General features: G+C 34.5%; 2 protein-coding genes across 2 annotated transcripts; both read left to right on the forward strand.

Moving 5' to 3' along the window:
• The first annotated feature begins 362 nt into the window (after positions 1–362).
• On the forward strand, positions 363–1,172 carry LOC107062970 (uncharacterized mitochondrial protein AtMg00810-like). The gene has a single exon (XM_015314299.1). The coding sequence runs from the start codon at positions 363–365 to the stop codon at positions 1,170–1,172; it is 810 nt and encodes a 269-aa protein (XP_015169785.1).
• Positions 1,173–7,533: 6,361 nt separating this feature from the next.
• On the forward strand, positions 7,534–19,693 carry LOC102583666 (TATA-box-binding protein-like; the record flags this gene model as incomplete). The annotated part of the gene is given in 10 exon segments (NM_001288161.1): positions 7,534–7,692; positions 8,251–8,363; positions 9,197–9,284; positions 14,728–14,799; positions 15,045–15,095; positions 15,641–15,685; positions 16,482–16,574; positions 18,749–18,850; positions 18,945–19,018; positions 19,377–19,693. Coding segments are annotated over 9 exon segments (603 nt in total).
• Positions 19,694–23,109: the final 3,416 nt, after the last annotated feature.

Here is a 23,109-nt window from a genome sequence, read left to right on the forward strand (position 1 = left end):
AGCCAGTAAAGACCCAAGATGGATACAAGCTATGAAGGATGAAATAGAAGCTTTGAATCACAATCATACTTGGGATGTGGTTAGTCTACCTAAAGGCAAGAAATCAATTGGTTGTAGGTGGGTGTACAAAGTAAAGTATAAGGCTTCAGGTGAGGTAGAGAGATTTAAAGCTAGGCTAGTTGCAAAAGGGTATAATCAAATAGAAGGAATAGACTTTAAAGAGACTTTCTCTCCAATGGTGAAGATGAAAACAGTTGGAACTGTGCTAGCAACTGCAGCAAGGAAAAAATGGTATATCCATCAAATGAATGTCCTATAATGCTTTTTTAAATGGTGATTTGGCTGATGAAATATATATGGACATGCCTCAGGGATTTGCAAGCCAGGGGGAGAATAAGGTGTGTAGACTAGTCAAATCCTTATATGGATTAAAGCAGGCCCCTAGGCAATGTAATACAAAGTTGTCAGAGGCATTGGTGAGGTTTGGTTTTGTTCAGAGTTATGATCCCTCTTTGTATGTTAAGAAGACAACTGAAGGAGTCACACTTGTATTAGTATATGTAGATGATATGTTGATCACTGGTGATAGTTTGAAACTGATAGAGGAAACAAAAGTCACTTTGCAACAAGCTTTCAAGATGAAAAATTTAGGAGAATTAAGGTTCTTTCTTGGTATTGAATTTGCAAGATCCAACAAAGGAATTCTAATGTATCAAAGAAAATATACATTGGAACTGTTGTCTGAGTTGGGGTTAGAAGCAACTAAGTCTGCTGGCACTCCAATAGACTATAACTTGAAACTCACTTCAAAACAGTTTGGTGATCATGTAAAAACCATGAAACCAGGTGATAATCCTCCTACTGATCAAAGGGCATATCAGAGGTTAATTGGGAAGCTTCTCTATCTAACAATGACTAGACCTGATATAACTTTTAGTGTGCAAACTTTAAGTCAGTTTCTACAAGATCCTAAGAAGTCACATATGGAAGCTGCACTTAGAGTGGTGAGGTATGTTAAAAATCAACCAGTGTTGGGAATTCTCCTATCTAGTAGTTTAGAAGAAAAGATTAGTGCCTACTGTGATGCTGACTTGGCAGCTTGTCCACAAACTAGAAGATCTGTAACTGGTTATTTTGTGAAACTAGGAGATTCACTAGTGTCGTGGAAGTAAAAAATATAGACTACAGTTTCCAGAAGTTCTGCATAGGTAGAATTCAGAAGCCTTGCAATAGTTGTAGCATAATTGGTGTGGATATTAGGTTTGATGAAGGAAATTGGATGTGAGGTAACACTTCTAGTAAGTGTCTTCAGTGACAGTAAGTCTGCAATGCAAATAGCAGCAATTCCTATATATCATGAGAGGACAAAACACATTGATGTTGATTGTTATTTCATCAGAGAAAAACTACTTCAAGGAATGATGACTACAAACTGCATTCCAACACAACAACAACCAACAGACATGTTAACTAAGGGGCTTACTAGAGTCCAGCATACCTTTCTTATTTCCAAACTAGGAATGTGTGATATATTCTCCCCTTCCTAGCCTGAGGGGGAGTGTTGAGAGTAAGGGAAAAAAGGAAAAAATAGTTAGTTCTAAAAGTTAGTTATATCTAACTCTTAGGTAATTAAGTCTTGAAAAAAAATATCTCTCTATATAAGAGAGTCTTGTATGTAATTGTGGTTAAGTTTTTCAGAATATACTTCTCTAATAGAAAAGATACAAAACTCTTCTCCTCTTCTCCTTTTGATCAGTTCTGGAAACTATTGTTCCTAAGAACAATTTCAAGTTGATTGAATTGTTTTTTTTGTTCCTTGTAAGGTATTGATTTAGTTTATGGAATAACACACGTTGGCTGCTGTGATGGAGAGTATAGCTCCTGATCATTTGTACTGATCAATGAAGATGTGTTTAAAGATTCAAATGATCTAATATTTTTTTTTAATATTATGTCTTTAGTACTTTAATATGATTCTATTGGACAATGTACTTTAGGTTTTATGTGTATTATATAAGTAAATACTTTTCTATCAAGACATTGATGTTCATAGAAGTCTTTTTATAAGGTATCTATTTGTTACATTACAGATCAAGTCATACTGGTATCATCTATGCATAAATGTGAGGATTGTTGTTGTGCTAATGAATTTAGACGAAAGTGTTACGACAATGGTTTGAACGTCTTCTGAGTTGTTTGTCTCAAGCGTATTGAAATGACTTGCAATTTCATATTACTAATGACAATTATAGTGGAACAACTTGGTAGGAGCTAGCGCAAATATTGCACGGGCCCAACGTAGTAGGTCACTAGGTCTGCTTTTCGTAAATACTAAAGTATGCTGAAAATTATTGGGTTACATTTCCACAAATGGTAAGGAAACAATTTATTCAAGTTGTGTGCATATATTGGTGAAAGGGATGATCGAGTTAGTAAAAAAAATGAAGTCTATTCACACAAGCATTTGCACATTATACATACTAGCACCAAATTATACATACCAACACGAAATCATTGATAAAATAAATGACATAAATATTGACACAATTCAAACAGCTTGCACCTGAACAAAATAATCAAAAAGTAAGAAAGAAAGAGAGAACGCTCAAAGTTGTTAGAAACATTCTGCATTTACAGCCTATCATTTAAGCTCTCAACTTCACTGTCTTTGATGGATTTATGATAATATTTAATTTAAGTTCTAGCGGCTATATCCTGACATTCACTTCCTTGATAACTATCGTTTTCCTTAGTTTTTGATTTCTGACTCTCCCGAGAAGCTCCAGTAAGTGAGATGATGTTATTTTCAGAGTTCAATTCATAAGTTCCAAAATTTGATACTCTATTTTCTTCCCTTAAGCTAGTGTAAACAATATCACAAGGCTTAATATCACAAGATGAATCTACAATCTTTGCCTCTATACTACTATTAAGAATTTGATTTTCTTTTGCAAAAAAGCTTTTCATCATTGTCCAACTCTTGTTCCAACAAAGTATATGCAACTTTTCCTCCTTCTAACGTATCATTGGCCTCATCTCCCTCCATTATGAAATTTTGAGCAGTGTCAATTTTAGCTATATTCTCTTTTTAATGTCGAAATCTGAAACCATCTCAATATTTTCTGTAATAATCAAGTCATCTACCATTTCAAATTGAATCACATTCTCAGGCTCTGATTCATAATCAAAAATATATGAGATTCTAACTTTTGGAGCACTATCTAACCTGTACGACACCAGAGCATTTGGAATTCTTAAGATAGTTGAAACAACTCAAGTACTCATCATCTGAACTATCCCAGGATAACAATGCGATTTGAATGCCTCAAATTGCACCATCAACAACTCTAGTTCATGAAAGGAAAATATCTTTATCAGACCTATCCATAGATGTCCCTGTAGCTAGATAATCCACAACAAAAGGCCTATCACTATATTCATCATGTCCTTCAATAAATTTCTTATCTACAACAAAAGGTCTATCGCTATATTCATCATGTCCTTCCATGGTTTCTGCGTATAGTAAGTTAAAGAAGACCTAGAGTCATCATAATCCCCATATGATACCTTTTTCAACAATTTCTTCATATGGCACGGGCTCAGCGAAAAATTGCAAAAAGAACATAGAAAAAGATTGTTTTTACTTGATAAAAATATAAATGTATATTATTGGAAGTGTTTTGTAACTGTTTGTAATATTGATAATGTCATTTAACGTGAGTAATGCACCAACTTTTATTTTTCATATATATCCATCACCTCCTGGAGAAGCCAAACTAAGTAGTTTGGAAGATTATAATTCAGTTGGGCTTGATAGAACTATGCGAAGCCATCACGAAGTAGCCAGGGAAGTCGAGAGAATACGACGCGCAGTATGTCGACCTTACGATTAATGGAAGACCCGCTCGTGCTATGGTCGACACGAGTGAAGAGGCCAACATTATGACCAAGACGGCAACAACAAGGTTGGGACTGAGTTACGGTCCAAGTAATGCCCATATCAGGACGGTCAATACACCAGCGACTCCCGTGTGTGGAGTAGCGCATGGAGTAAACATCACGCTAGGCGAGTGGCAAGGTAAAACCAACTTCACTATCGCTCTCTTAGACCTCTTTGACATAATTCTTGGGCAAGAGTTATTCCAAAAATACCACATGGTAATCGATCCTTACCTCCAACGACTCTTTGTCATGTAGCAAGCATGTATGGTACCCCTTGTTAAGGTACCAACGATGGAAGGACAAGTTCGACTAATGACCATGCAACTCGTGAAAAGCCTTAAGAAAAATGAGTTGACGTTTATAGCCACCATTGCAAGTTCGGATGAAGACAATGGTGATAAGGAGTCCTTGCCACCATGCATGGAGAAGGTTCTAGAAGAGAAAGGACGTGATGCTAGAAAAGCCGCCAAGATGCTTGTCTCCTAGGAAGGAGGTAGATCAGAAGACCAAGCTAGAAGAGATAAGGAAGCAACTAAGGGAGTTTTATAAGGGCATTGATCGAGTCAATGGACTACTGGTCGCGCATATGAAAAGACAAGACTCGGTTGTCCATGCAGCAGCAATGTGACAAGGTCGTCACATTAGTAGGTGGGGGAGAGTGTCATGACCCGCTACTTTGCCCTTCAAATTTGGCATAAAAATAAGGGAGAAGAATCTAGAGTTATGGAGAGGTTAGTAGAAGACTCTAGAATTCCTTAGATCTTTTCTTAGAAGACTCTAGAATGCCTTAAAAAATATCTTAGAAAACTTTAGAATTCTCTAGAATAGTAGAGAATTCTAGAAGAGGGACATGATTACAAATAAGTAGGGACTTGTGTAGTAATTTTTATTTATACTTTAACCCCCTAGGAAGTAGTATAAATAGAGAGGCTCTCATTTGTAAATCATCAACCAAGTTGTAAGCAATCATCCGCAAAGCAATACAAAGTCTTCTTAAAGCTCTCTTGTCTTTCTTTTCATTCTCTTAGCGATCTTAGTTTCAAAAGGCTTACTTGAGCCTCAAAATCTAAAATGGAACACGAAAAACACAAGAACAAACAAAAATTAAAGGCACAACAATTGAAATCATTGAAAAGCACAAGTAAAATTGAATATCAACAACAAATCCAAATGAAAAAAGAAAGAAATATTAACACACCCAAATCAAATTTGATCTGAAATTAGGGAATACTCTTTAATGAACTTTCAATTTTAATGAAAACAAAGATATACAAAAAAAATCAAAGAAACAAGAAGCTTACATAGAAATTCGAATGAATGTTGAACAAAGGAGAAATTTTGATGAGCATAGAACTACGAAGTAAAAAGTTGAAAGAAGAGGCAAGACAGTAAACAACAATGAGGTGTACATGGAAGACATATGAGTTAGATACGTAGCTATATTTGAGCATTAAAAAGACAAAAAAAAATCATCAAATGTGATGATACGGGCATGTTGAAACAAGCCTTTTCTAATATAAGAGTAATACATAGCGAAATTTTACTTTTTCACTTACCATTGTTCTTCACATATATATATATATATATAAGGCCGATATACTTATTACTCAGTGATACTATAAGAGTATATATATATTTTTGTGGTATCATTATGATTTCTTATTCACACCTTACTTATTAGTCAATGATATTATTACAAATATATATAAATTGTTGTAGTATCATATTACTCAGTGATACTATAAGAGTATATATATATTTTTGTGGTATCATTATGATTTCTTATTCACACCTTACTTATTAGTCAATGATATTATTACAAATATATATAAATTGTTGTAGTATCATATTACTCAGTGATACTATAAGAGTATATATATATTTTTGTGGTATCATTATGATTTCTTATTCACACCTTACTTATTAGTCAATGATATTATTACAAATATATATAAATTGTTGTAGTATCATCAAGGTTTCTTGTTCACACCCTACTCATTAGTACACCGATTTCCATTTAATGAAACTGTCATTATTGTATTACCGTTACATCACATCCAAGTAACAAGAGCAAATTCCGCCAATCTAAATCGAAGTTGTGCCCCATTAACATAATTTTGTATTTTTAAAAAAAAAAAAAACTACACTAAATGTCAAATGTAATTTTTGCAGATCCAAAATCACATATTATGAATTTTTTCTTATTTATTTATTATTGTAGTCTAGTCATTTTTTTTATTAGTCTGAAAGTAGTCAATTAATATTTTATATTTTTGTATTCATTTTGTTTTTTCAAAAGACAAAAATATAAAAAAGAGAAAATAAATTTAAAAAGATGATAAACAAACCAAAAAAGGGAAAAAGACCAAAAGAAAACAATGTAGACGAAAGAAACAAATAATAAAAATGCTACCTAATGATATCTCTAATAAAGGTTGAAATGAAAAAAGAATAAAAACAATAAATGAGAAAAGAATAAAAGAGAAAATAAAAATAATAAATGAGAAAGAGCAAAAGTAATGAACAAAAAATAATTTATTTTATTTTCTTAAAAAGGTAAAAATATAGAAAGAGAAAAGAAGAAGAAGATAAACTAATAATAATAAAAAATAAATAAAATAGTTACCAAATGGTATCTCTAATAAATGATAATTTGAAAAAAGAATAAAAATAATAAATGAGAAAATAAAAATAGTAAATTAAAAAAAACAAAAGCAATTTATTTAATTTTTTTTAAAAAGGTAAAAATATAGAAAGAGATAAAAAAAAGAAAAGAATATAAACTAACAAAAAAAATAGAATTAATAAAAATATTATCTAATGGTATCTAGAATAAAGGATAAAATAAAAATAATAAGTGAGTAAAGAATAAAAGAGAAAATGAAAATAATAAATGAAAAAGAACAAAAGAAATAAATCACAGCACAAAAACAATAAATGAGAAAAAAGAACCAAAATAATTAATAATACTCCTTTCGTCCACTTTCAAATGTCATGTTGCGCTTTTTGAAAGTCAATTTGATTAATTTTTAAAGTTAAATTATATTACATTAATTCAATATTTTAAACAAAAAATCTAGATATTCAAAATCTATACGACTAAAGGGGGACATAAACCATAATTTATTTTGGAAGAATGGGTATTTGGTGAATAAGTTTGAATTGGACTATAAAATTGTAATTATTTACTGTTTTGTGGTCCATTTAGGTAGTTTTCACTTATTTATTACTCAAAAAATGCATCTAAACATTAAAAAAATATTAGTACTTAATAATAATAATTGAACAAGTAAAAATAGAGGGGTTAAAATGTATTTAAATCCAAAATGGCCAATTATATGAGCATAAAGAGCACGTGTCTCTTGATACTTGCCATTAATATGGGGATGAATTGAGAAAGGTGTTATTACGATTGTACCCATAAAAAACATAAGCATCTATTTTGGTCAACTGAGGGGTAATATAGTAAATTAGATGTAGCGCAGGTTATCACACAAATACTCGAATTACCACACGCCTCTCCCATAAGGTCTCTCTTAAGATCGTTGTTCCTCACAACTCTTCCTTCCCCTCCTCTCTCTCTCTCTCTATATATATATATTCATCCTTCCTTGTCGCTCTATAAAGATCTTCTTCATATAAAAGAATCCTTCTTTCAAATTCTTTACCCGCTACAAATTCATTTTTTCTTTACAACAAACAAAATCCTCCAATTTCAGCAAACCCTAGTTTTAGATTTTCAGTTTAAAGGTCTGGATCTGACCCCTTTTTCATCATCCGCACATGTTGTTTTGTTAAATATTCGAGTTTTATTGTAATAATTTGTGTATTAGTTCAATTGTACCGAATTTGTGCTACTCCACTTTTATTTATCCATAGGAATATAAATTAATTTTATTGGTTTAGCAACACTAGTTCTGATTCTCTCCATGTTGGGTTTAATGGAAAAATAACAATTCATAAGAGAAACAAAAATAAATAAATTGGGTTTTGATTTTCGTGTTTAGGTGAAGAATTTTGACAGAAAAGAACATTTTTTTCTGTTGAGATTGGTGTTCTATGGTTTGGAGGAATTACTATTTTCATAATTGATGAAGAGATATTGACTCTGTATAAATGTAGATAACTTTTAGTGTTAGGGAGCTCGAGTTTTTGAAGATTGAATTGGAACAGCTCTAAAATAGAGCTAAATTGATAGTGAGGGTTTTTATATAGCATACCCAACTAGCTTGGGATTGATTCGTAGTAGTTGTATTGTTTATCAATCAGAAATTTATTCTATCTGCTAACTTTAATCCCTTGTTGTAGAGTTTTGTGTACGGAAGGGACTAGGTCAAAAGAGGAATGGCAGATCAGGGATTAGAGGGGAGCCAGCCAGTGGATCTTACCAAGCACCCTTCTGGAATAGTCCCTACTCTGCAGTAAGTTAATTCTTATCACTTCTACTAACTTTTTCACCTATAAAAACCAGTAAGAAGGCCTATGAATTGTTTACAAGTCATTGATCATTTATTTCTGTCCAAGAAACTTAGTGTTTGATTTGATTTTTTAAAATGTAGTGTCATAAATTGTCAAATTATTGTTTTGGAAAACAAATATTATCAATTGCATTAAAATGGAGTGAGTAGTACTGATATCCATCAGATATCCACGGCTCACTCGGGGATTTCTTGGTTATCAAGAAAAACATAGACAATAGAGAAATTGGAGACGGGAAACTGAAAATTTGTAGAAGGGAAGTTTGGGTCATAAATTTTTTGATCAAGAACTTTGAGAAGTTTCAACAAGCAAGAGCCTGCTTGGATGGGCTTATCACTTTTGGCTTATTTTTGTCTTAAAAACAAGTGCTTAAGCCTTAAAAGCACCTTTTTGTTTTACCATCTAATACTACCAAAGTGCTTAAAAGCTATTTGGCTTAAAGGAACTTGATATAAGTCTATCCAAACCGGCAGTAACTTCTGTTAAGAACTTTGCGATCCCAAATATTTGGGTCTTGTCAAATAGGTTTAGAACATTAAAAGACGTGGAAATATGTAATTAGTCAATAATCCTCTTCCACTATTACCTAGCAATTTTTCTTAGTATGCTTTCTTTTCACCTAAACATACTTGTCATTTCTGTTTACACAAGTTCAATGAGTGATATAATTACTTCTAATATGTTAGGTTGATTGGTGCAAGCGGTAGTAGTGTGTTTTTTAAAAGTATATTTTCCACTCAGTGATATATGCATCTGTCGTTTTTTTAACTGCTAGGAATATTGTCTCAACGGTTAATTTGGACTGCAAGTTGGACCTGAAAGCTATTGCACTTCAAGCTCGAAATGCAGAGTACAATCCGAAGGTATATTTCTGTGTTGTAGTTGTTATTGTAGTTGGTGATACTGATAAGATACTAGATCCTCTGAATGCACATTCATGATGTGTTTTATCTAATATGTGAATGGAGCTATGTACTAGTAGATCTTCTTATGAGACTGTAAGAGATTTGCTATTTTTGCTTACCTGTTGCTTTCAATTGATTTGATTGATTGAACTTCATGAATTTGAAAAGTAAAAATCAAACAGTGTTGTTGCTTTCGTGGTTCTGAATGTTGGGAGATAATAAAAGCTTCCCGCGGAACTAAATTTTATTTGAGCATGTGACTATTTTTCCTGACAATAACTCATGAGTCAATTTTCTCCCTTTACTGGTTTCCCAAATGACGTTTTTATATAAGGATTCCACTCCAAATGATTTGTTTTTAATGTCTAAGTGTGTGATTTCTTCCCATGTGTCCAAGCCTTGGTGGACAATACCCCATGGAATGAGTCCAGGTTCGTGCACATTGGCCCGGACACTGTGTTTATAAAAACAAAGCCTAAGCTTGTGAATGAATTTTATTGTCTCATATTGCTAATGCTCACAAAAAGGAGTGTAAAGGGAGTAACAATGACCATAGTTAAGGACCTATGAACAAAGTGGTCTGACTTTTTGAATGTTTGGTCACAACTAGTACCGAGGCTCATGCTCTAGTTCTCTTGGCTCAAAAACTAAGCTCTGACGTCATCTTGATATGTTAAAATTAAATTACTGCCGGTTAAATCATTCAGCTCAATCATCAACCAAACTTGAGTGAGATTAAGGCCTTAATCTCTTTTCATTCTTTCCTACATAAAAACACGAAAGACTTTCTTGTGGAAGCCGAGACAGGCAGAATGTCTTTTTGCTATTTTATTTTTATTATAGGAATCATTCTATATATATATATATATATATTAAAATAGGCTAGAAGCAGACTGATCTTTGTCGACATGTGTGCTTCAGCATGACTCATGAGGGCAGTTCCGTCCTTTTAGTTGAAAAAATGTACAACTTTTATGAGGCTGTGGGTCCATTTAACTATTTCATTCATTGGCTGACTTATTTATTTGGTTACATGGCTACTAGCTAGGTGATTATATTTAACTGTGAAAACTTGCTCGTGGTTTTGGTATCCACTTTGTCATGCTCATCTTGTATTCTTATATCTACTGGTGTTCATGGTTTGGTTAAAATCGATTAAAGAAACAGATTTTTATTTGGTTTTGGTTTGGATTTAAGTTTTAAATATTCGATAATATTTGGTTTGTTTTTCTAAAAACAAACTGAATAAAAATCAAAACAAACCAATAAGTTATATACAAAAATTTCTAATGATATATATACAATAATTATTTTTTTACAAAAAATGCCTCTTCGGTGACGTGCCTACTTCATACCGAGGGTGTTTTTGGAATTTCAATGTCTATGCTTTAAAGGTGCTTTACATATGCTTTTCCGCTGATAGTTTGGTCCCACATCAATAAAATATTTTTTTCCCCAAATAAGGAGGACCCAACATGGACAAAATGTGATAACGTTATCAAACATTTGTCAAATAAGAAAATGTGTCATCTTTTGGGAGAACTACAAAGAAAAATCTGTCACATAAATTGAGGCAGAAAAAGTACATAAGACCACATTTAGTATGATTTTGTTGGGCCCGTGTTGGCACGAAGCTTTGCATCTAGTACATATGTATGTATGTGGAGGTTGCTCTATTTATAATAAAAAATACATAAGAACCTTCTGTGTGCATTAGCAGTTTTATGAAAGAAACTGGTGTTTCTATCCCCCTCTTTTAACCATATGACCCTTGACTTTTGTCTCCAAGCAATCTCCTCTTTCCTAGCAATCTCTTCAAATTCATTGGTGGGACTCAACCTGAATGCTATTTCTTCCTCATGTAACGCTCTGTGCTCCTGAATTCCATCTAAAGCTGCTAGTTGTGTCAACACACTTTGTTTTTGTATTCCTAAGTTCTCCTGCACAGACTTGTCCTATTCCTTGAGTTTTGCCTTCAAAGCTTTCATCTTTGTCACAAGTACAAAATCTGGATTGCCAGTACTATTGAAAGAATCCCACCAGTTCTAAGTCTTTTCTTTGAAACCCTCGGTCTACAACCACCAGTTCTCAAATTTGACACAGGATTTGGACTTTTCCCAGTCCCCACATTGTAGCATAAATGGGGAGTGGTCTGAAGTTACTTTCTGAAGCAAACTTTGTTTTATGTTCTTGAAACAGCTGTCTACATCCTCTGAGATAAGAATCCTATCCAGTATAGCAGTTGTATCATGCCTATCCCCTTTTCTCCAAGTATACTTGCCCCCTTTTAGATCCAAATCCATAGGCTCCATGTCTTCTATAAACTTTGACAAATCAGTCATTGCTTTACTGATTCCGTGGCAATTCTTCTTCTCTGAGGGGTGTCTGGTTGTGTTGAAGTCACCACACAGAACCCAAGGTCCTGTCATTAGACCCCTAGCAGCCCCTAACTCCCCCACGTCTCTTCCCTCTCCACTCTCCCATTAGGAGCATAAACCCCTGTTAAATGCCAATCAAGCACTTGTTTTTTTTCCAGTAAAACTGCAAGGCACTGAGTACATGCCAACACTACTAACCACTCCTTCCCAATCCCTCTTATCCCGCATAATGATAATTCCTCCCCTAGTTTCACTAGCCTCCAGGTGAACAAAATTGACCCACCTGTTCCCCACACTTCTTTCACTAGCTCTGCTATGTCCTCCCTTACCTTAGTTTCTTGAAGACAGACAATATCTGCCTTCCAAGTTCTAAGGATATTCTAACCAGCCCTCTCTTCCTCCCACAATTCAACCCCCTCACATTCCAGGAAACAATTTTCAAATTCATTGATCTTTGATTGGAAGATATCCCTCTTGCTTCTAGACCCATAGCTCCAAAATTTGTTGTCTATTTCTAAACTCCTTAGCTTGTTGGACCCCTTCTTTTTAGCTGTCACTTGTGTTTCACCATTCTGCTGCTTATTGCTATCAATTTTTTTGAACAACTCTTTCGCTTTCTCCTCACAACCTTTGAAGTCAATACCAAGCTCTGCACTTAATTTGGTGATGTGTTGTTGGACCCATTCAGAGGTGTTCAATTCCTGATCATTGCCTTCAGTTGGCATCTTCATGTTTATCGGCACTGCTTCATCCTCAATTTGCTTCACAATCTGAAATTGCTCTTCTGATTGCATAGAAACCAACTCGCTTCCACTGTTTCTGTCGGGTCTGGGGGCATTGGGAATTGTTCGACCCGCGAGCTTGATCTTTCCGATGTAATCTGGGTAGCCTGCGACTTGTTGTAGCTGTTGATTATTTGGGACTTGGCAATATTTGCTTGAATTTCAATTTCCATGGTAATGTCCTCCCGTTGGGCCTTTTTATTGGATTCTGGTAATTAAAGTTATTGGGCTATTTAAATTAAAGCCCACTTTTGAGACTTTTCCAATTTGCCCTGCTACAGCCCATAAAGGGCCCTTTTCTTTTAATTGTCTTCCATGTGTCTTTAAATTTAAAATCTTCCCTTCCTCTGATGTACCCAGATGACTGTCCTCGTGGATTCCCAAGACTTTCACCAAATTGGGTATCTGTCCCATCTTAGACTGCTGTATCATATTATCCTAGGTCCTCGGCCTAATTCTTCTTTCTTCTCCCTGGCAGCCCTGATAGTGACAGGTGCTTCCACCCATATTGGAATTGTACACAAGTCCATCTCTGGTTACCTCTATCCTCCGTCGGAACTAGTTTGCCATCTCCTTTAACTTTGATACGAGCCCAGTGTAGATGATTCTTCAGCATTGTTTCCTCCTCTGTCTCTATGAATCCACCACACTGATCTTCAATCTGTTTGAGAATCTCTTGAGACCACAAATTTAATGGGATCCCTAGAATTCTGACCCATATCCAGTCTCTGTTTATTTCCGCCGGCCAGCAGCCTGAAGTGGGTTTCCACCATTCCAGCACCTTTCTCGTCTTCCTCCACTCCCAGACCCCATTGAGCACATGTTCTGCACTTTTCCTTGATGGTAACTCGAAGAGAAAGAGTCCGCCATTCATCGCATGAACATTGACGCTCACAGCTGATTTCCATGAGCTGTTTGCTCCCCTTGCATCGTTCAGGGTTGGAGGTTCCTGTGATTGGAACTTACCAACTAAGCATCCTCCCAGAAGATCTTTTTCTAATGCTGTCATGTCTTCAGTGATTTCAATGCTGGCATCATTTATTTGAATCTCCGCCTTCTTTGAAGCTGCTGTTTCCCATCTATTAGTATTGCAGCCTCTTTGAAGGACATCTCTAGTTTGCTCGCAGTGATCGTTTGAGGCTGCTTCTCCCTTTCTGGTTCATAAATAAATCTTGCTATTTTGTGGGCTATGTTTGTCCACCCACCTCCGTGTGTACTTTCCAGTGTGATAATAATATATTTTTTTGACCTTGTAAGGCAATGGAACTGATGTACCTACCATTCTCATTGTATTTGAGAGTACAAAAATGCTCTGAGAAATGGTCCTTTGTTCTCCATTTTCTGCATAATGCCTAAAAGAACAGCTAGGCATCTTATTTATATGTACACACACATGGATAATCTGCTTGCTGAGCTTGGGTTTGAGCATAACTTGTCATCGGTTTTAATATATTTGTACATGCACATGGCCATGCAATGTTGACTTATTGAACTTGGTCTGCAAGTGGCACGTCAGATCATAATCCAGCTTGAATTTTGATAAAAGGCTGGTGCTCTATCTTTTACAAAAAGTCGGTATTCTGGGCCTTTGTGACTTGCATCCATTATCGGCCCATCTTTTCCATTTATTTGATTTCTCTTTTTTGTGGTTCGATTCTTTTTGGCACTTAACAATGCAGTTAATTATTAAGTCTTATCAGTTGGTCACCTAGCCTTCAATGTGAGCTTTCTCTTTGACTTACCCAAAATAAGTTCTCTTAATTGCTTACCAACTGGACCATGTTAGCTAGGAATTGGTCAGTATTGTTACTGGATAGCTACTTAATTATGTCTCCTGTGTTTGTTTTTTCACCTTCTTGTTTATGAAAATTTGGGTAAGGCTCTAAAACGACATATTTGATGTTCCTTTTTAAGGTTTGACAAATTAATAGAATTGCAGCAGTTTCATACAAAGTAATCCACGAATCATTAAAAGTGGGTATTCTATCATTAATAAAAGGTAGATATGTAAAACATTTACTTTGACACATAAATTTGTGTATAAAGCAACTTAGTAGCAATCGTTTATATTTGTTTCTAAAGTTATACTTCTTAACTTGTTTCATCAGTCATCACTGTATTCTAGTAGGATTGCTGAAACAGACTATTTGTGAATATTTCTATGTTGTATCAGCAGTATTTCTTTGTCAAGCAATTGAGAATGAAAGTATATATTACTTTAACAATGTGTTGTGCTTTCAGCGTTTTGCTGCAGTGATCATGAGAATTAGAGAACCAAAAACTACAGCATTGATTTTCGCTTCTGGGAAAATGGTATGTTCTTAACGGCTTTTGATGGGTTTGGTTTTAGCAAGTATTGGCATTGTTTCTGATCAAGTTGTTAATTAATTTGAATAATTCTGGAAATTTCTTACAGTTTCAAAAAAAAAATCTGGAAATTTCTTACATAACCTTGTTATAATGAACTTCTCATTGTCCGTAAATATTCATTTTGTTATCTGCTGGAGATAAAAAAACTTTTGTTATCTGCTTTTTAATTGTTAGTTTATCTGTCTCAGGTTTGTACTGGAGCCAAAAGTGAACAACAGTCAAAGTTGGCAGCCCGGAAAGTATGTACTAGTTAATAGCTAGTATTGTATCCTTTGTGATGAATCACCAGATCCTAATCTATGTTCGATGAATCAGATAATTCTAATTTGGATTAAGGATCAGTCTAGTATATTTCTTGAAAAGGTCCAGACTGTTCAACGAGCTTTTGATGTCTTATATTCCCTCCATTTCATATTACTTGACCCATGCTGACTTAGCACAACCCTTAAGAAAACATTTGTTAGGGGTGTATTTTATTAAACTAATTTTATTAGTGATACTTTGCAAATAGCACAAGCAAACCGGAAAACGGAACTCTAAATTTGACTATTATTACTTTATGTAGTTATTGAATACTAAGGGTAGTATGGGAAAGAAATAGTACAACTTTCTTGATTTGCTAAAATGGACAAGTAAAATGAACAATCTATTTTTTATAGAGGGGCCAAGTAAAATAAAACGGAGGGAGTAGTAGTTATTTTAAGAAATTGTCAAGTTCTCAAATTTCTTTTTATTTTTCAAGTACTTATCTTTCTTATTTTGATGTTCTCCTAATCTTTTTCAGTATGCTAGAATCATTCAAAAGCTTGGTTTTCCAGCCAAGTTTAAGGTAACCACCATCGCCCAGTTATTCAGTTTCTTGACATTTTATAGGCAGATATTGGCACATCCCTTCCCTCATCCTGAATGTGAAATGAAAATAACAAATTGGTAGAAGAAAATTGCCTCTTCAGCAAAAAAAAATGGAAAGAGAAGAAAAGAACTTTTTATGTTCCCATCCTTGTTACTACATTCTTTACAGTTTTAGATGTTTTTCCATGAGTGCAAACTCTTTTCTAAGGTTCTACTTCAGAACTACACCTAATGGATATATTCCACTATATCTGGATCCAACCGTTCAATGCTGGTACCTATTTTCACTTGAGTCCCGCATAAATAAATAAGAGGACTTTCAAGTATATTTAGGATTCCAGCACAAAAGACAAATCAGAATACTGCTTTGAGACCGGAGGAGGTGATCGATGCAACTGCTCTGGTGCTTTGTATTCCCTAGAATCAAGGGAAAAAGTAAACTCACTACCTCCATCAACAAGTTGTGCAGAAGAAACCCTCTAGCTGCTTCTGTGCTGGGATGTGATTGAAAGCATGCAGTACTCATTTTGCAATGCTCTGGAAGCGGTTAAGAAATATTTCTTTTATTTCAAGAATTAGCACTTGTTTTGAAATGCTTCAAAATGATTTAGAACTCTTTTAGACATTCCTTTCTTCTTTGGTTCTAGTATTGTGGAAGCAATACACAAATAAAGGAACACTTGTTTCCAAACAATCCCTAGTCTGTAACTTTGTTCTTTTTGTTGTTTCTGCTATATGTTTAAGTTATTTATACTGATTTTGCTCCATTGCAGGATTTTAAGATCCAGAATATAGTTGGTTCTTGTGATGTTAAATTTCCTATTCGACTTGAAGGCCTTGCATATGCCCACGGTGCTTTCTCAAGTGTAAGTATTGACATATATAAGTGTGCATAATTTTATATTGTAATTGCGATGGCTGTTGTACCTGTATGCCCTTCATGGAATTTTGATTATTTGATTATACTACTGGCTAACAAAATTCAGCATTTATTTGCCTTCTTTCTATTCAGTCTTCATATGTATAATCCTGTAATAGTATGTATATCAGAACAAATTTTAAAATTTCAATTTATCATTCCTTTTGAATTATACTGATGGAGGTAATATTCACCTTTTTCCTCATTATGTCTTTTTATTTATTAGTCTTCATTAGTAACAGATAAAATTCCAAAATTGATTTATTGTTGGTTTTAGATATTAGATATTGTTGACCTGTTGTCCTTTATGTCAATTGTCTTGGAAATGATGGCTATTAGGAATACACAGAACTTTGTAGGCTCTGGTACCTTATGCGTGGTTAACAGAAGCTTTTGGTAGCACAGAATAAGCAAGCATGAAAATGTAAATCTTTTCCTCAAAGTGGTTGGACCATTAATCAGAGAAAAAACTAGGTCATGGTTTTCGTTGAACTTTGGAACTGCAAATGGTGCTGAATTTAAGTGATAAAATATCTTGGTCATAAATAATCCACCTATCCAATTGACATCTCCTGTTTTGACTGGTCTGAAATATTAAACACACTGTAGAACTTCAGACCTTCTACTATTTATATTTATTAACACTTCAAACTTAAACCATGATTTGATGTTCCTTATCACTATTGTTTATCAATTACTACTATAATATACAACAAAAACAACAACATACCCAGTGGAATTTCACAAGTGGGGTATGGGGAGGGTAGAGTGTACGCAGACCTTACCACTACCTCGTGGAGGTAGAGAGTTTGTTTCCGAAAGACCCTCTGTTCAAGTGTAGCAAGTCCAAGTACAAAGAGTAAGAAAACAGTGACGAAAAAAAACATAGCCATGAACAAGGGAAGCAGTGCAAATCCTGCAAGGAAAGGAATAAGAACAACAAAATAGTGCGACACTCGAAACACAATACACAACAAACTATGATAGATATCAAAAGCAAGAACTACAATATTACGGTTAGTACACCGACAAACACCAACACGCGTAAACCCTCGGAAAGCAAGAGAACATTCCACTACCTACTAACCTTCTTCCTTGATATGCGTCCTCTACACTCTCCTATCTAAGGTCATGTCCTCAGTAACCTGAATTTGAGTCATGTCCTGTCTAATCATCTCTTCTAGTATTTCTTCGGTCTACCTCTCGTACCTACTATAATATGTTTTTCCTAAAATATAATTATGTTGGTCAATTTAATTTTACAAAATTTGGTATGCGTATTATAACTCAGTTATAGAGAAACCAGTTATTTAACTGAATTAGATACAGATGGACAAAGGCTCAACTTAGATTGTGATGTGTGTCCCCGGTGTCTGGCAAAGAACTTGTCCGCATGCTTTTTGTATCTTCTTGTCATGCAGTCTGTTAGTACTTGTTACCTATCAAAAGTTTACAACCTTCCTGGTTGTATGACCTTGTCACTAATTGAATATCTCTCTCCTGGCCACCTTGGTGGGCTTAGGGGGGGGGTGAGAAAAAGTATGAAATACGAGAAGATAAATAAAATCTGGCGCCTCAACTCTAGCCTTTCAGTACACTTGCTTCCCTTCATCCTTTGTGGTCAAACTACTCTTGCCAAATCATGCAGTTCTTAGTGTCTCTCATGGTCATCTGCTTCACACACGTATGTAAGAATCTTGTAGGCATCTTTCTTATGACATTTTGATTCCCCCCAGTCCACCCCACCCTTTTGAAATATCGTGAGCTGTGAGCATGTACTAAATTTAATTGAATAATTGTTTTGTAGGGTTAAGTTGTTCCATAATAGGAGAGTGGTATGATTGTATAACCAATCCAGCGTGCTTCATTTATGATTTGTAATTTAAAATGATTCCTACCCTTATTTCTGACTAGAAATGCAACTGGTACATAGTTCCAAGTGATTGGTCCAGGTGGGGATGCTTGAGCTTCAGTACCGTGATATGTTCATTCGAATCAGGACGTCGTAAATAGAAAATGAAAAGAACTGTTTAGTGGGATTTCTGACAGATAAAACCAGTATGTTGACTTGATTGTTAATATTCTTCCTTGTATTTATCATCTTTCATTTTCTTTGTACAGTACGAGCCAGAACTATTTCCTGGATTAATATATCGCATGAAACAACCAAAAATAGTGCTGCTTATTTTTGTTTCTGGGAAAATTGTCATCACAGGAGCCAAGGTAATACAATAGTATCTGCCTGTTAAAGATTCTTCACTAATGTTATGCTGGTGATTTACCATTTTATCTTACTAGGGATTTTATTGTATTTCAGGTTAGAGATGAGACATATACTGCCTTTGAGAACATATACCCAGTTCTTACTGAGTTCAGGAAGAATCAGCAATGGTATGATGATGGGTTGTTATATATGCAATTTTTTGTTTGGCATGATAAAATATTAGTCCGCTAATCAACCAGGGAGAGGGTGTTCATATGCCCTTTTAATATGTGTACTCGTAAGTGGTTACTGTTATGCATGAAGACTCATGCAACACTGAAGCTAGTGTTGTGTCAAACTTTTAGCTTTGAAAGAAAAGACAAAATAGTTTGTAGGGAGAAAGAAGATGATTAGCAGTTTTAAAAATGAGGGGCCAGGGTATTCTTGTTTTAGCACTTTGTGCAATTTTTATAGTGGCTTATTGCTATTTTATACAAGTAAATGTAGTTTGTTTCTACAACTTATATTACTATTGGTTGCATGCAGAATTGATTTGATGGACTGTGGAGCATCTGCTATGACTAACTGCAGGGGGTGGTTCAAAATTTGGAGACTTGTTTGTTTTTTTCTTAATTGTAGATATTCTATAAATCAGGCATCGGCTTTTGTGGAAAGTTTGTTTAAGTTACAATTGATAGGTTGGAAGATTAGCAAGATGGGGATAACTGTGTTACTTCACCTGTAGCATATCATAAAATTTCAATTTAGGACCAAAAAAAGCCAAACTGGTCATTGGTTCCAAATTTATTGTACTTGTTGAGTCTATAATGCTTGATAGAGGCCTTTTGGTTTACTTTTCCTCAGTTTAACCTGTGCCTTATACGCTGAACGTTTTACCATGCCAGTTTTATTTACAAAATATATATATAACAGCCGCGCAAAATCTGTGAAACGAGGATACAGGAATCTCTTACAGTGTATGTACAAGTTAAATTTGTTCTACATTGTTTTGTATCCAGTACTTTCAGATCTTTACATCTCATTTCCTTTGCTAATTTCAACCCTTCTATGCTGCTGCTCCATAGTTATGTCATGAGACTTGAAGTAGGCTTCATTTTATTCCAATATCCCACTGCATAGCTATGTCATGAGAGTTGAAGTAGGCTTCATTTTATTTCAATATCCCATGAACCACTTGCCTCGATCATTTCCAAAGATTCTTCCGAAAGCAGCATCTCCGGTTGAAGCTTAATACCAAATTATTAGTACTTTTATCAATTTCATCTGAATAATCTCTAAAAGTGTTTAGATATAAGATTTGGGGTGTCTTTGGTATAAAGGAAGTTGTTTTCTTGGAAACCAATTGGATTTTTGATTTATTTTTTCATGTTTGGTTGGTGGGTTTTAGTTTTTGGTTCGTGAATGAAAAATATTTTAAAGAAAATATATTTTATTTTTTACTAGAGAGTAGAAAATAATTTTTGGCCCGGAAATCAACTTTGATGATCGATCTAACACATGATCTTGAAACACAAACTAGGACACAACCTTGATGATAGATTTGACATCTGACCCAGGACCTAACCTTGACTTTTGACCCGAGATCGACAATCGAATTGGGAACGAATATCCAACCCATGACCTGACCTCGACACCCGAACTTGATTACGATCCATCAATCCAATTTTCGACACTCGAATCGAGACCCGACTTCCAAATCAAGATCTGATCCCCACAACAACAATTGATGTGAGACCCAAAATTCGACTGTCAAATCACAATTTCGACCCTAACTTTCAAATCGGGATCCAACCACATCAGACTCTTTCAATCTGAGATTTATTTATCTAACAAACTTTTAAATTATTCTTTTGGGGGGTAGGGTGGGGTAAAAAAATAAAATTTTAAAAATTTGAATTTTTTTTTTTTAAAACAAACTTTTAATTATCCTTTTTCTGGGGGGGGGGTGGGGGGGTGTGGTAGGAGGGTTCGATAGAGTGTGTAAAAAAATAAAAAATTTAAAATATTTTTCTAGAACAAACTTTTAAATTAATTTGGGGAGTGGGGGTAGGGGTGTGGTAAAAAAAATTGAAAAATACTTTTTTAAAAATAAACTTTTAAGTTATTTTTTTTTGGGAAAATGGTCAAATATGCCACTAAACTATTCAAAAATGTCTAGATATACCCCCGTTTGAAGTTTGGCTTACTCGTGCCCTCACTGTCCAACTTTCGCATAGATATGTCCTTGTACATGTTAGTTGGTTTGCTAGAAATAACCAGCTCATTTTTCCTTTCTTTAAATGACAAATGGAATTGCCACGTCCCTTTTAAATTACCACATGATATTTATGTTTAAAATAAATAAATTAATACACCTCTTTCAAATAACCTGTCCCCGGTATCAACCCCTTTAACCTGTTCGTAAATCAATGCCCTTCTTCATTACCATCAAAATCTTGGTGCTAGGGTTCTTGAGAGCCCTCATTACCCCCATCGATTTCATTTCAAGAAGCTCGCATGACAATAGAAAGAGTGTTCTAGTCATCTTCCACTATTCAAGTTTTTAAAAAGAGTCGGGGCTTGAGTGCTTCAAGTCGGTCGACGATGAACTGTCAATGTGGTATTGCAACGAGGATTTTCACGGATTTCACTCCAACAAATGTTGAAAGACGCTTAATTGTTCTAAGCCTAATGTAAGTTTATCATACAATTTCATTAATTTTTAAATTTTTGTCCATTGTTGATTTCAAATTCATAATTGTGTAGGGTTATAAATGTGATTATTGGAAATGGGTTGATGATCCGCTCCATCCTAGAGTTGCAAATTTCATTCACGATTTAAAGAAGGAAAACGATAATCTTCATCGTGAAAAGAAAGCTTTGGAGACAAGGATGGTGATCTTGAAAAGTATTTGGCATCTGATATTGAAGAAAATTGTGAACGTCTAGATGAGATTAATGTGTCCAAGAGTGAGGAGGTTGTCGTCGATAATGAAGAGGTTGTTGTCGATAAGTCTTTGGTGGATAATAATGATGGGATTCAAAAATCTTAGATTTTTTTTTATAGAATGTAGATTGTGATAGCTATGTTGTGGTGGTGTTTTGCAACATTCATCGCATTTTGGGTGATGAAATAATAGGAATTCCTAACTTTTTGTCATGTGTATTTTGTAATCTTTAACTTAGAAAACGTTAAACATATGTGATGTGGTTCATAACTTTTGAATTCTAGTAGATATTTTGATTTATATGATCTGTTAATTTCAATATAGCAACAATTGTAATGTTGTATCGAACATATTTGATAATTCAATTTCAATTGGATAACTTTGTTGGTACAACGTTTGTGCTACTTTGTTGCCTTACCAAATCAGAGCCAAAATAATAGACACAAAATTGGAACTTCAAGCCACCAGATTTCTTTAAAGATAAACTACAGTTTGAAATCTACATTCTTACTGTATTACTTTAGGCCTTGTAACCTGTATTACTTAAGAGGCACGACAAATATTGTATAGATAAGTTGAAAATATCAATAATACTGCAATGGTGTCATAAATTCACATAAATTGAAAAAGACAAATAAGATAAATACAACCAAAAGAAGGTGTCGTTAATGCCATTCTACGAAGGCATATGAGAGTTTCACCTAACTTAATCCTCATGAACTAGCCCAAAAGAATTACTATCAGCTATATTGTTTGTCAATCAATTCAGGTTAACCATGAGCATTAACAAAAAAATTAACATAGAAAATAAATTACGAGGAACCATCATTGGGTGCAGGTTGTCCTCTCCCCTTAATTCCATCATCTTGATTCTTTTCTTTTTTGTCTCCATCTGCAAATGTCCAGCAAAGATAGCTTCTTCGCCCTTTTATGTATTTTTGATCGGAGAATAAGTTAGATTAGTTGGCATTGATGCACCAGTGTTATCTCCAACAAATTGAATTTTTCTTGTACCAGTTGGAACAGTTTCTGTCTTCAACTTCTCAGCCCTTAACTCTGATTCACAAATCATCTTTGGTCTTAGAGGTAGGTCTTCTTCATTTTCAACATCAGGTTTATAAAGTTCAAACTCTTGTGTTTCAGCTTGTGATCGAAAAATAGACTCTTGTGTACCAGCTTCGATCTCGTATTCACAGACATTGGTTTTTTTCCTTTCCTTGAATGTGCATTATTTTCAGTACACTTTTCCTATAAATTTTTTTTTGTTATCATTAAGCATATTGTTAATTAGCTTACAATAAAAAACAAGGAATATTGCCAATAAGTATTTT

This window comes from Solanum tuberosum, unplaced genomic scaffold (genome assembly GCF_000226075.1).
Source record: "Solanum tuberosum cultivar DM 1-3 516 R44 unplaced genomic scaffold, SolTub_3.0 scf00288, whole genome shotgun sequence".
In the NCBI taxonomy this organism is placed as follows: domain Eukaryota; kingdom Viridiplantae; phylum Streptophyta; class Magnoliopsida; order Solanales; family Solanaceae; genus Solanum; species Solanum tuberosum.